The sequence below is a fragment of the Trichoderma harzianum genome, assembly GCF_003025095.1.
Source record: "Trichoderma harzianum CBS 226.95 unplaced genomic scaffold M431scaffold_1, whole genome shotgun sequence".
Lineage (NCBI taxonomy): Eukaryota > Fungi > Ascomycota > Sordariomycetes > Hypocreales > Hypocreaceae > Trichoderma > Trichoderma harzianum.
In genome coordinates, this window is record NW_020209249.1 from 2,742,081 (window position 1) to 2,753,696 (window position 11,616).

The 11,616-nt window shown below is 49.9% G+C and overlaps 4 protein-coding genes across 4 annotated transcripts; 3 read left to right on the plus strand and 1 right to left on the minus strand.

Moving 5' to 3' along the window:
* Positions 1 to 118: 118 nt before the first annotated feature.
* On the plus strand, positions 119 to 825 carry M431DRAFT_72568 (hypothetical protein; the record flags this gene model as incomplete). The annotated part of the gene is made up of 3 exons (XM_024922043.1): positions 119 to 247; positions 320 to 672; positions 753 to 825. The coding sequence occupies 3 exons, from the start codon at positions 119 to 121 to the stop codon at positions 823 to 825; spliced, it is 555 nt and encodes a 184-aa protein (XP_024780520.1).
* Positions 826 to 1,044: 219 nt separating this feature from the next.
* On the minus strand, positions 1,045 to 2,466 carry M431DRAFT_71180 (hypothetical protein; the record flags this gene model as incomplete). The annotated part of the gene is made up of 1 exon (XM_024921866.1): positions 1,045 to 2,466. One exon carries the CDS (start codon positions 2,464 to 2,466, stop codon positions 1,045 to 1,047), a length of 1,422 nt encoding a protein of 473 aa, XP_024780521.1.
* Positions 2,467 to 4,228: 1,762 nt separating this feature from the next.
* M431DRAFT_489633 (hypothetical protein) lies at positions 4,229 to 5,428 on the plus strand (the record flags this gene model as incomplete). Its single annotated transcript, XM_024916703.1, has 3 exons — positions 4,229 to 4,375; positions 4,445 to 5,115; positions 5,188 to 5,428. 3 exons carry the CDS (start codon positions 4,229 to 4,231, stop codon positions 5,426 to 5,428), a joined length of 1,059 nt encoding a protein of 352 aa, XP_024780522.1.
* A 1,852-nt stretch (positions 5,429 to 7,280) lies between these two features.
* Positions 7,281 to 8,948, plus strand: M431DRAFT_72207 (hypothetical protein; the record flags this gene model as incomplete). Its single annotated transcript, XM_024921995.1, has 3 exons — positions 7,281 to 7,394; positions 7,634 to 7,693; positions 7,878 to 8,948. 3 exons carry the CDS (start codon positions 7,281 to 7,283, stop codon positions 8,946 to 8,948), a joined length of 1,245 nt encoding a protein of 414 aa, XP_024780523.1.
* Positions 8,949 to 11,616: the final 2,668 nt, after the last annotated feature.

Consider the following 11,616-nt stretch of genomic DNA (forward strand, 5'->3'; position numbering starts at 1 on the left):
GACAGCTACGGGCAATTCCAGCCTTTCGCAACATCGATCGCCGCGAACCGAGGCGAAACGACCGAACCTCAATCAAGGCAATAAAATAGCAGGCATCTCAACCGTTCCACTCGCAGACATGGCCTCCAACCAGGACCCCGCGGTGCCCTACTGGGTCGCCCAGCTCAACTCTCCTCCCGCCGCAAAGTCCAAAGTCAACGGCATCATCGATCCTCCAGGCTTCTCTGGAGCGCCCAGCGCCCCCAAGGTTCGTCAATCTCGGCAAGGCTTCTGAAAAAAGAAAACTTGTATCAGAACTAACACTGGATCCTCTCTCCAGAAAGGAAAGGACGTCAAGACACAGCCCCGGAAGCCTCCCTCAGCCGAAGAGAGAGACACGCTCAAGCTCAAAAAAGCCTGGGAAGTCGCCCTCGCGCCCGTCAAGGGCCTCCCCATGACCGCCATCATGATGTACATGTCGGGCAACTCGCTGCAAATCTTTAGCATCATGATGGTATTCATGGCCTTCAAGAACCCCATCGTCGGCCTAATGTCCACGAACCAGGCCTTTGAGCGCTTCCAGACCGACAGCAACTCGGGCCAGATCTTGCAGACAAAGGCTGTGTACGTGGCGATGCAGTTTCTGGCACTGGCCGTGGGTATTTGGAAAATCAACTCTATGGGTCTATTACCGTACGTTGAATCCTTTTTACAACAGAGATATAGTCATGGGACTCTTTCTCTCTCATCACTATTTACTAACTTGATGCTAGGACGACACGATCTGACTGGTTGATGTGGGAAAATTTGAGAGAACCTGTAGAGCACGCAATTCTAGCTCTATAAAGAAGAGAAACAATCAAAATTAATAGTATAGTAATGACGACTTTCATGAGTAAGGTACATTATGCTATGGACGGATCAGCTGTCCAGATACCAACGCCGCTGCCATGCAGATTCCAAAATGCGATGCAACGCTATTCTTGAACCAGGTGTATATATGAGGAAACAGTTTAAAAAAAGAAATAAAAAAACATTCATGCCATCATAAAGGACATCATCACCTTATCTCGTCTCTGTCATCCTCGACTCTGCTTGCTCACTGTCAGTGCTGTTTTTCCTCTTCAACTTTTCAGCCCTCCAACGAGGGCCTCGCTTCTCAATGAATCTAAGCCAAGGCAGGCATGCTACCATGAGCAGTGCTAGGAACGTAAAGCACCAGCCTCGACCCATGGCATCAATCATGTAATCCACAACGGCAGTGGCCCCCGCTCCAAACAAACAGCGGACGAGATTGTTGGCCGCTGCAGCCGTAGCTGGCGAGCCAGGATATAAATCAACAATAAGGGTGTTGAGAATGCTAAATGTGCTTGGGACTAGCATGCCGATAAAGAATATAAGGACGAGGGGCACGGCCACACTCGTCTCTGCTTGCAATGCCCAGCCATAGCCAATGACAGCAGCGGCGCCTGCTAATAAAGAAGGATAGATGGGTTGAATGCGAGCAGATTCTATTGGAAAGTTGCCGATTTCGTTTCGCCGCCCATGGCTCGGGTCGACTCCCAGCTTCTTTGCGATACGGCGGTAGTTCCAGTCCACGACGTATCCTTGCAGAACAACTGTCATGCAGCATCCGAGACCGTACGGCAAGAAGCATAGCCCGACCTCTAGCTCGTTGTAGTTATAGATTTCTGTGAATAGTGTCGATAACGTGGCCGCAACGAGAATGAAGTTGCAGTAAATAATGGCTGCAATGAGCAGAATCTGGCTCATCTGCTTGTCGAAAGTTATGAGCAAAGTGCCCAGGGGATTGGGGAACCGCAGCTTTCTCTTGGGGCCAGGCTCTCGTTCCTCGCCCGATTTTCTCCTCTTTAGAAACTCAACCAAAGTGATGTTCCATGATTGGGGTGGAATTGTACCATTTCCGACAACGTTTCGACACATTTCGGGAACCGTGGCAACCCATGGAACCAGCCATACGGCAACAAAGATAGCGCAGAACCAGAAAATGGATGGCCATCCAAGGTATTGACTCAGCAACCCCCCTATCACTGGACCAATAGCCGGCCCAATGTTGATTCCAACGCTGACGAAGCCCATATACTTCCCCCTCTCGGCGGTTGGTGTGATGTCCGCAACAACGGCGTACGAAAGAGCAAGGGTCCCACTGCTTCCTGCTGACTGAAGGCATCGTAATACAAGGAGCGCAGCGTAGTCGCGTTGTAGGGCGAGGCCGATGTTGGCAAATAGGTAGATGATGAAGGCCACGATAAAAGCGGGTCGACGGCCGGCCATGTCGCCGAAATCACCAAAGATCGTTGGCGCAATGCCCTGGAAGATCATGTAGGATGTCAGGGTGAAGTTGATGAGCGAAATGGAGACGTTGAGCTCTTCGGCTATAGCATCCAGTGCCGGGAAGTAGATGTGGGCTGTCATAGGAGAGACTACACTGGCCACGGTTGCCATGATGGTGATCCATATCTTCATGCGGCGAGAAAAGATGCTGTAGGGCTCGTTGGTTGTGTGTATGGTCCCCAGCTCGACATCGTTGAAAAGACTCTCTCCCTGGTTTTGACATGTTGGTATCTCTGCGATGGTTTGATCCTCGAACTCGGCAGGCGGATTCCGGATAATCTTCTGATCACCGAGAGGTTCAATGTCGGATTCTCCTTCAACCGGTGAGATGCTCTCGCATGTCTCTTTGTCGACCGGCTGTGTCGTTTCATCTTGCTTCATGGCGACGCATTCGCATTGGCCACGATGTCAACTGGGCAAGATGGAACGAGGCGGCGGGATAGGATGATGATGATGAAGGATTCGAGAAGGGAGAGGAAGGTGGAGGAGAAAGAGGAGATGCTTTCAGCTTCAGATCGGTAGGGTAGCAGCGGAGACACTTGGCTGTGGACGATCGAACTTCGGTTTCCCCACAGATTCGGTCGATGCCCGTTATCTGCCCCCGAAAAGCCGGTGTCTCCCTCGGCTCTCGTCTGATCCAGGGCCGCAGAGACTCTTGGCTCGAATCGGGGCAATTATTCCGTCAGGGATTCAGACGCCCTGCATTGCAGATACGATGGAAGGAAGCAAAATCAAATCCCAAGCTTTCCGGGGAACCATGGCATTTGACTGCCGAGAGATGATGCCGTCGTCCAGGTCGCTTAGTACTTAGACCGAAGGCAGTAATATTTAGTCTTTGCTTTTAATACACATAAGACTTGTAGGGCCCGGGAATAATCAGTAAGGGAGAGGCGAGAAAAAAAAAATTCCCCTGCCATTAGCATCGCGCCGGCACGCCCCTTCCTCCTCGGTCGACGTCCGAACGAAAAAGAAAAACCCATGATATCTTTCCCATCCACGAATCACAGAGTTGTGTAGCCGTTAGCTCCCGCCCACACGCAACTCAATGTTGCTTTGGCATTAGCGTCGATATTCTCCGGTGGCGCATCATGATTTTCCGCATCCAACGTCAATAGTTTTGAAGAGGGAATGTTGAGCCGAGTTGAGTCTCATCAAAAGAGTGGCCTCAGTCATCGCCTGTCTGCCTCCTTGGATGCCTATCCCATTACTTTGCTTCTGGCGGTAATACACATCAACTCTGCTCTGAGAAACACGGGGCAATACCCGGCGATCAGAACTGTTGATAGGCTAGGCTTTTGGAATAGCGTCGCTGATATGCTTCTTCTGTCTCAGTGCTTCCGAAGCCCGATCTTGGAAGCTGAAATTGAAGCTTGTGCTAAGGCATCAGGGGAGGATTATCTTCATTAGGAAATGTATAAGACGCGAATCCGTAGCACCCCCCCGCTTTCGCATTGACACATCACGAGCACTCATAGTTAGTAGTCCTTGAAGGCCGCATGTGAGATTTGAGCGGACGCGGTCAATGGCCGATATTGGTCGGACATTTTGCTCAGCACTTGCAGCAATATGGCTACCCCATGAATCGTAAAGCAGCAAGTTGATGTCGAATATTGGCGGAAATAGTCCGGGCCATGGTTTTCTGTGGATCCATTTCCAATTAATTAAAGAAACTAACAATATTGGGCGAAAGCATTCAGCCGTAGGTCGCAAAGTAAATCGTTCAGTTTGGGTGTGCCACGACGGGTGGATATCGATGATGACTAAGCATTTGATTGCTCCAAAGCTTACACGATACGTAGCTCCAAATCGACGATCTGGATGACGTCCAGATGCAACAGCTTTGGCAACGGCTCTCTCCAGCGCGATTGAATATTGCGAAATAACTTTCCACAAAATGGACGGCTCAAGTTTACGAATATCAACAGCTGTGGATATCACAGCGCAATTCAACGAACTGCTTCAGCAGCACCAGGCGCCGCCGGTTGTCAAGAAGGTCTCGCTGGACGATATTGACAGCTTCCTCAAAGAAGCATACCGAATTGTTAGTCCAGTCAACGCAAGCAAAGCACATGCAATTTTGAGAGTCCTTTCTAACTGTTTCTGCATCCAGAACTCACACATCACAAGCCTACACCAGCAGCTTCAAGATGTACGGCAAGCGTATCTCTCGACGGCGCAACCCCGCCGGGCACAGGCTCGATTGGCCCAGAACCAGCCACGAATATTATCCGATCGAGAGCGAGAAGAGGTCGATGCCAATGCAAAGCAGATGATACGAGAGCTTAATGCAAGCATACGATCGCTAGACGAGGCGGAACAGCTTCGCCGGGAGACCGAATCAGCCATTATCCGCAAAAAGTACACCAAGGGGCTGGGCGCTCTCGGCTCGTGGGCATCCGGCGGCATTGCTAACAGCAAGTCCGCAGAACATGCCGCGGCCGAAGGGCAGGCCCTGCAGCTGGGAGGCTATCGAGACGGCGTGCTGTGGTTTCTACGGCAGCGACTGGAGCTAGTTTGTCGAACGCAACAAGACATGATGGAGACTCGATTGCGCAGAGAGTTAGAAAAGAGCCGTAGCATGCTACCGGTGGGAGACCTGGCAGAATTTGTCCCAACCACTCACAGATCACACCAGCAGCCGTCAGGCGACGCTTTCCCTTCTGGGACGGATGAGTACTCTGTTCCAGCTACAGAGGGCTTAACACAAGAACAGGTTCAGATGTTTGAGGAGGGCAACCAAAGTATGATGGAGCACTACGAAAGCACATTGGATAAAGTGAGGTAGGTCAAGAACACTTGAGCTTTGTCTACCATTCAGGCGCATTTGGAATTACTGACATCGATCCGTCACAGAACCGCCGAGAGGTCTTTGTTGGAGATTTCCGAGCTTCAGACACTTCTAGTCAACAACCTGTCAGCGCAATCTGAAAACATTGAGCTTCTTGTAGCAGATTCAGTCTCGATGGCGGATAATGTTGGCGGCGGCAACAAACAGCTTAAGAAAGCCACGCAGCGGCCAAGCACGGCACGATATACCTTTTTTGCGGCAAGCGGCCTATGCGCATTCCTGATTCTCTGGGATTTGATTATATAGTTTAGACATTCCCAGCGGCGACTAACATTGACAACTTGATTGCGCGAGGGCCTCGCAATGAATTCGATATTATTTTGCACTGTGAAATGTTGCCTCCGTAGCTGTACTATTATTCAAAGGCCCATGGGGCTGCGTCGCTAGAGGACAGACGGCGGCATGTGAAAAAGACGGGGGACCAAGAAAGAGCCGTTTTTCTGCGGGGAGTCAGTCCTTGGGGTGGTTTTTTTCTGTTCACGGGGCTTTGGACCCATTTACACGCCTGGTACCTGACCCTCTGCCAACAAAGCCAAGAGGGCCAATGTCGTAGAGGGTATTGGTAACCATAATTATGTGTCATCCGAAGAAAAGGGGAAACTTCAAGGATCCGTGGCTTGCATTTGGTGTATCCAATCGGGTTGGGTTATGCCGTTTTTAAACCTGGGGTTCGAAAAAGCACCGGCTTGGACAACTTCTCAGATGCTGCACCTTAGACTGCTCTGTACTATTCTGTGTAAGGATCGGGTTGTATCGGCGGATCGCCATGACGAAGTTGCTGATGGAAATTTGTTTGCGTCATAAAAGACCACCTGAGATGAAGAGTAAATTATATCACTGTTACAGAGAACAGCCTCGTACAAGAATGACGGTAGTGTATGAAGCAACTGATGGAGGCAAATGAGATAATAAATAAGAGAGGTCTCATGATAGAGACCGTTGGTCATCAGCTCGCACCAACGCGTACCTGCAGGTACCGATCTCACTTCGGCAGCGCCCCTTAGGTATTTGTACGCGCCAACGACCGATTTCCTCTGCCAATATGTTGGTACCGTCTACGGGGAGCTCTATTTTAGTACCCCGTGTCTACTAGTCGGCTCTGCTGCCCGTGCGAGCCGACGGGGGCCTCGGCCAAAGCTCCAGTGCACATGGCATGGCGACAGATAAAAGCGGCTGGACAGCCCCGATATGCATGAATCTATTACTGTTTGTTCCGAAAACATTACAAGTAACAAATTGTTTTCCTCTTGCACGGGCTTTTTACGGAGTATTTGTCGTCACTCTGATCCGAGCCTTTTGACCGTTTGGCCGTTTTCAATACTAGCTCCGTCCAGCATCAAGGTATGGATGTCTGCCTCTTGCATAACAAACAGTCCACCGCTTGCTTCCCATCACCCGCTCCGTTGCGCCGGATTCAGGGTTTCAAGGAACATAATCATATGGACTGCTAACTAGGCAGAAACAGAATAGGTTCGCTGACTGCATTACTGCCCAAGGATACCCATCAATACGACGCCGAGATACCTGGTAGCTGCTTGAAGTTACGAGTCGCAAGTTGTCGATATTGACTTCAGCTGCCCTTATCCTATCATACAGCCCAGGGGAACAACGCCCCTGATAAGAAAACAAGCTCCAGTCAGCTTCCAGTCCCGCCGTCTCCAGCTTTTGGACCCCGTCTGCTCCGTGCAGCACGCATTGGATCCCGTGGCCCTCAAAAACTCAACTCAGGTCTAGGTCTGGTGACGTGCATAGGCGGGCCTTTCAGGCGTCGAATCGCACGTAGCGGGTTCTCCAGGCCTCTCTCCAGGCCCTGTCCAAAGGCGCAGCGACAGCCTAGGCCGCCACTCCTTCCCCCGCGAATTTAGCCGTCAACCCCACCATCAGACCACTGCGTCGCGCCTGTATTACCTGGTGCTCCGTACTGCTACTGGTATAGGGATTACAGGAGCAGCCCATTTATTTACAGAACGACATCCCACCATCACATCCCACCATGGCTCCTCCATCATCATCATCGTCCTCACAATCTCGTTCCCAATCAACTCCGTCCGCCTCTCTCGCCCGCATCAACAACATTGCGAGCCACATCTCTCCCACAATGGCTTCTACCACCAGTTTCCCGGCAGAAACGGTGCCCCAGGCGCCTGAAGATCCCCTCTTTGGCCTGGCCCGCGCCTACAAGGCTGACAACAGCCCGCTAAAGGTCGACCTGGTATGTCGCAAGCTGCTTGTTGCTGATAATTTTTTCATTTCGTCTGTTTTCACATCCAACCCCTTTTGTCCTTGCTGTCCTCATCCTCCCCAACCGTTCCCGTCGCAGCCGTGACGAGACTCTGGCGCAATCCTTTATGGTTGCGACGTCGGAGCCGGCGAACCCACAAATATCCCATCGCTTGACTAATAGCTACCGTGTCTAATGAACTCTATGACTGATGATATTCTTGCTTACAGGGAATCGGCGCCTACCGAGATAACAATGCGAAGCCATGGGTTCTTCCTGTGGTAAAAAAGGTACGGTGTCTTCTTTTTGCTGGCGTCCCATCTGGAGAGCTCGGCGCCGCGAATGCGACGCATGCAAGCTAGCTTGTGATGCCAATAATAAGCTCAATTGGCGCACCAATTATTGGTCCAGCCCATTTGCTGCTAGACATTTTCATACATCACAGCATCGCTGACCCACTGCTTTATACAACAGGCTGATGAGATTCTCCGAAACAACCCCGAACTGAACCACGAGTATGCCCCGATCGCAGGTATCGAGAGCTTCACCAGCAAGGCTGCGGAGCTGATGCTCGGCGCCGATTCGCCCGCTCTCGCAGAGCGCCGCACCACGTCTGTGCAGACCATCTCGGGAACCGGTGCCGTTCACTTGGGAGCTCTGTTCCTCGCCAAGTTCTACAAAGGCAGCCAGACCGTCTATGTGTCAAATCCCACATGGGCAAACCACCATCAGATCTTTTCCAATGTCGGCATCAAGGTCGCCCAGTATCCTTACTTCAACAAGGAGACCCGGGGGCTGGACTTTGAGGGCATGACCGCTGCCATCTCAGCGGCTCCTGAAGGCTCCATCATCCTGCTCCACCCCTGTGCCCACAACCCAACCGGCGTCGACCCAACACTTGATCAGTGGAAGGAGTTGGCCGTCATTATCCGAGAGAAGAAGCATTTCCCCTTCTTCGACTGTGCCTACCAGGGCTTTGCCTCTGGCGACCTTGCTCGAGACGCCGCCGCTGTACGTTACTTTGTCGAGCAAGGCTTCGAGCTCGTAGTTGCCCAGAGCTTCGCCAAGAACTTTGGTCTTTATGGAGAGCGAGCTGGCTGCTTCCACGTTGTGGCCGCTCCTGCCCCTGATGCCACCACCACAATCACCCGCATTGCATCTCAGCTTGCCATTCTGCAGCGATCAGAGATTTCCAACCCTCCTTTGTATGGCGCCAGAATCGCTAGCACCGTTCTGAATGACGCCCAGCTCTTCGCTGAGTGGGAGGAGAACCTGAAAACCATGTCTGGCCGCATCATCGACATGCGCAAAGCTCTCCGTTCTAAGCTTGAAGAGTTGGAGACTCCAGGAACCTGGAACCACATCACAGACCAGATTGGCATGTTCAGCTTTACTGGCCTATCAGAACCTCAAGTTCTGAAGCTCCGCGAGGAGTATCACATCTACATGACCAAGAACGGCCGAATCAGCATGGCCGGGTTAAATACCAACAACATTGACCACGTGGCTCAGGCTATCCGAAAAGTCGTTGGTGAAACTCAGTAATTTGTATGATAATGGTTTGATAGATGGGCTTCGAGGACGTGACGATAATGATCACCGCCGCTGGCCAGGGACTTGCGTTGTTTCGATTAGTGCTCTTTTTTCCTTTATATTCGATAGCACATGGGTGTGTGGGCATAGATGCAGCTAGACAAATAGCAAATGAGGCTTTGAGGGCCTCGGGGAGTTTCGCCCCTTGATAACGAACAGACGAATGCCAATTGTTGTTGCTTGTGATACTCCGGGTGAAGACCCGCTTACCCCAGATATCCCCACAGATTCGATCCCGATCGGCGCCGGGTTCCGGATGCATGGCCTGTGGAACAATCACCGTGCTCCGTGTCTAGGCGGAGTACCTGGTTGGACGCCTGTCGTTGATAAATTGATGTTCGTATTAAGATAAACTTTACAGCGGTGGTGTTGGACGGTGGGAACCATCTCTAGGTAGTATGAGTAGATGGAGAGTAGAGACAGCAACAGGAGAACACTATCATCTCCTGATATGTATGTAGTAGGATAAATCTTAAGACAATTCAAGGGTAAAAAATTACCCGAAAGTTTTAACTTGTTCAGAAGCAGTAATCTCTAGAGTACAGAATACATGCACATTGAGCCTACTGTGCAGCAACTGTACGACCTTGGCAACTCCAACTGTAAGGAGTTCACATAATCTCCTTCTCCAGCACCTACCTACATAGTAGGTTGCTCTCCATAGATACTAGATATTAGAGAGCCACTTTATACATCAGCATTGGATTCTAACTGCCGTGACCTCGTGATGTTGTGATACCTCCTCCGACCTACGACGTACGTCCCCTGACACCAAACTGTCCGAAATAATCACGCAATTTGCATACGTGAAGTTTCAATACGAAGGAAAGCTTCTCCTATACAACAGATGAGATTTACATACAAGAGTGGAGAATGAAAGCCATAGGATATCACGATAAAACGGCATTACCTCGCCCCTGGGAACGAGTTTTTCAGATACTTATGAACTAATATTCTCAGTATATCAAACATGTCTAGGTAAATTAATTTCTCACTGGAAATAGCTTTTGCAAGCTTGAGCAATGAGAAATTCGCTCGGCTCCGAAACCCAGGAGTGGGCAGCTTCATACTGTAGGTCAACAAACTCTTGGTTCTTCGACTTCAGTCTGCTTACGAGGTTTCGATGGTGGTGCCTTTGAACAATGGCTAGAGCGATGCGTTTGATGTCCCACTATACGGGATGATTCACCCATTAGTATCTTATGTTGGCAACTATTCATAAAGACTACGACGAGTTTCAGTCGAGAAGACAAAAACGTCAGCAACATGGACTGGGCAAACCTGAAGTGTACGGCGATGGCGAGCAAAGTATGAGTCTCTACCTACGACAAGTAGCTCTATGTGCATACAAAGCTTCTTTGTTGATATAAGTTGTTTCTCTCAATCTACGTTGAAGAACTACTCGTTCTCAATCCTCATTATGTAGATCATCGAGCAATGATCACGAGTTGAGTTGGACTGTCGAGGCTGAGATTGTGTGAAGAGCAAATTAAAATATTCATATCACGATCAGATTGCGGTAACCTAAATAGAGCAGATCTGCTTCCTCTTTGCTTTACCGCCGTAATTGTGTACGTTTAGCTTCCCATTGTTATTTTTTTGTTGCATTTCCGTGCCGGGTACCACTTGATGGCCTGTCCGTTGCAATCATAGCAGTGAAACGGCAATTTAAGATAATTTAGTTGTACTGAAGCATAAATTTGAAGACACAAACTGCACATAAAATTTGCAAGAACCGCAGAGATATACTCGCTCAATTTTATTGCCAAAACCGATATGCTAATCCGCCTACGTAGTGATGTTGGATAGAGTGGTGGGCTGTTTATGAAGGCATAATACTTGGTATTTTCATGAATAAAGCTATTTCCCCATGTAATGCTCAACTTCCAACCCAATTATGCTCTCCCCTCCCACATTCCCACAGGGACGTTGGGCGATACAATTCTATACTTGCATTACATTGCACCAATAGTTGGATTGTTAGCGCCAAAAGAGCTCATCACAGCCATTATTTATGCCATCTTGACCAGTGTACCTGAAGTTGTGTCGTTGTCGTCCTGAGACCATTATACCACAACACGATACAGTTGCACAATAGACATTATGAATCTGACTACGCCTCTCGTCATCCACACTATCACCAACGTAATAACTGAAGCCCGATATACTCATACCAATGATAATGACACTATCATGCCCAGAAACACGACACTGATTGGCCAAACTCCCCCACGCTCCAGAACAAGGCTCTTGATGCCGTAAACCAGATAACTCATCACACAGTGCAATCTCCGCAGATGCAGCCGGACTGATCTATTGACTTCCAACTCACATATACACAGCCTCCTTCTCCACAGGTCTCTCAGAGCAATCCACAATCTCGGTGTGATAGCAGGCTGCATGGTGCATGAAGCCCCAGATCCTTCCGGCTCTACTTTCACAACTTCCGGTTCGTCTACTTCCTCCAACGCACCTCACGAAAGGACAACACACACACCCCCTTGCTCAAGAACGCACATCCAGGCAAGCTTCTAGCTTCCCGAAGGCAACCATCTCGGGTAAGAAGTCTAGGGTCGTATCCCGAGATTGCCTGCTGAGCAAGAAAAAAAAAAGAAAGACA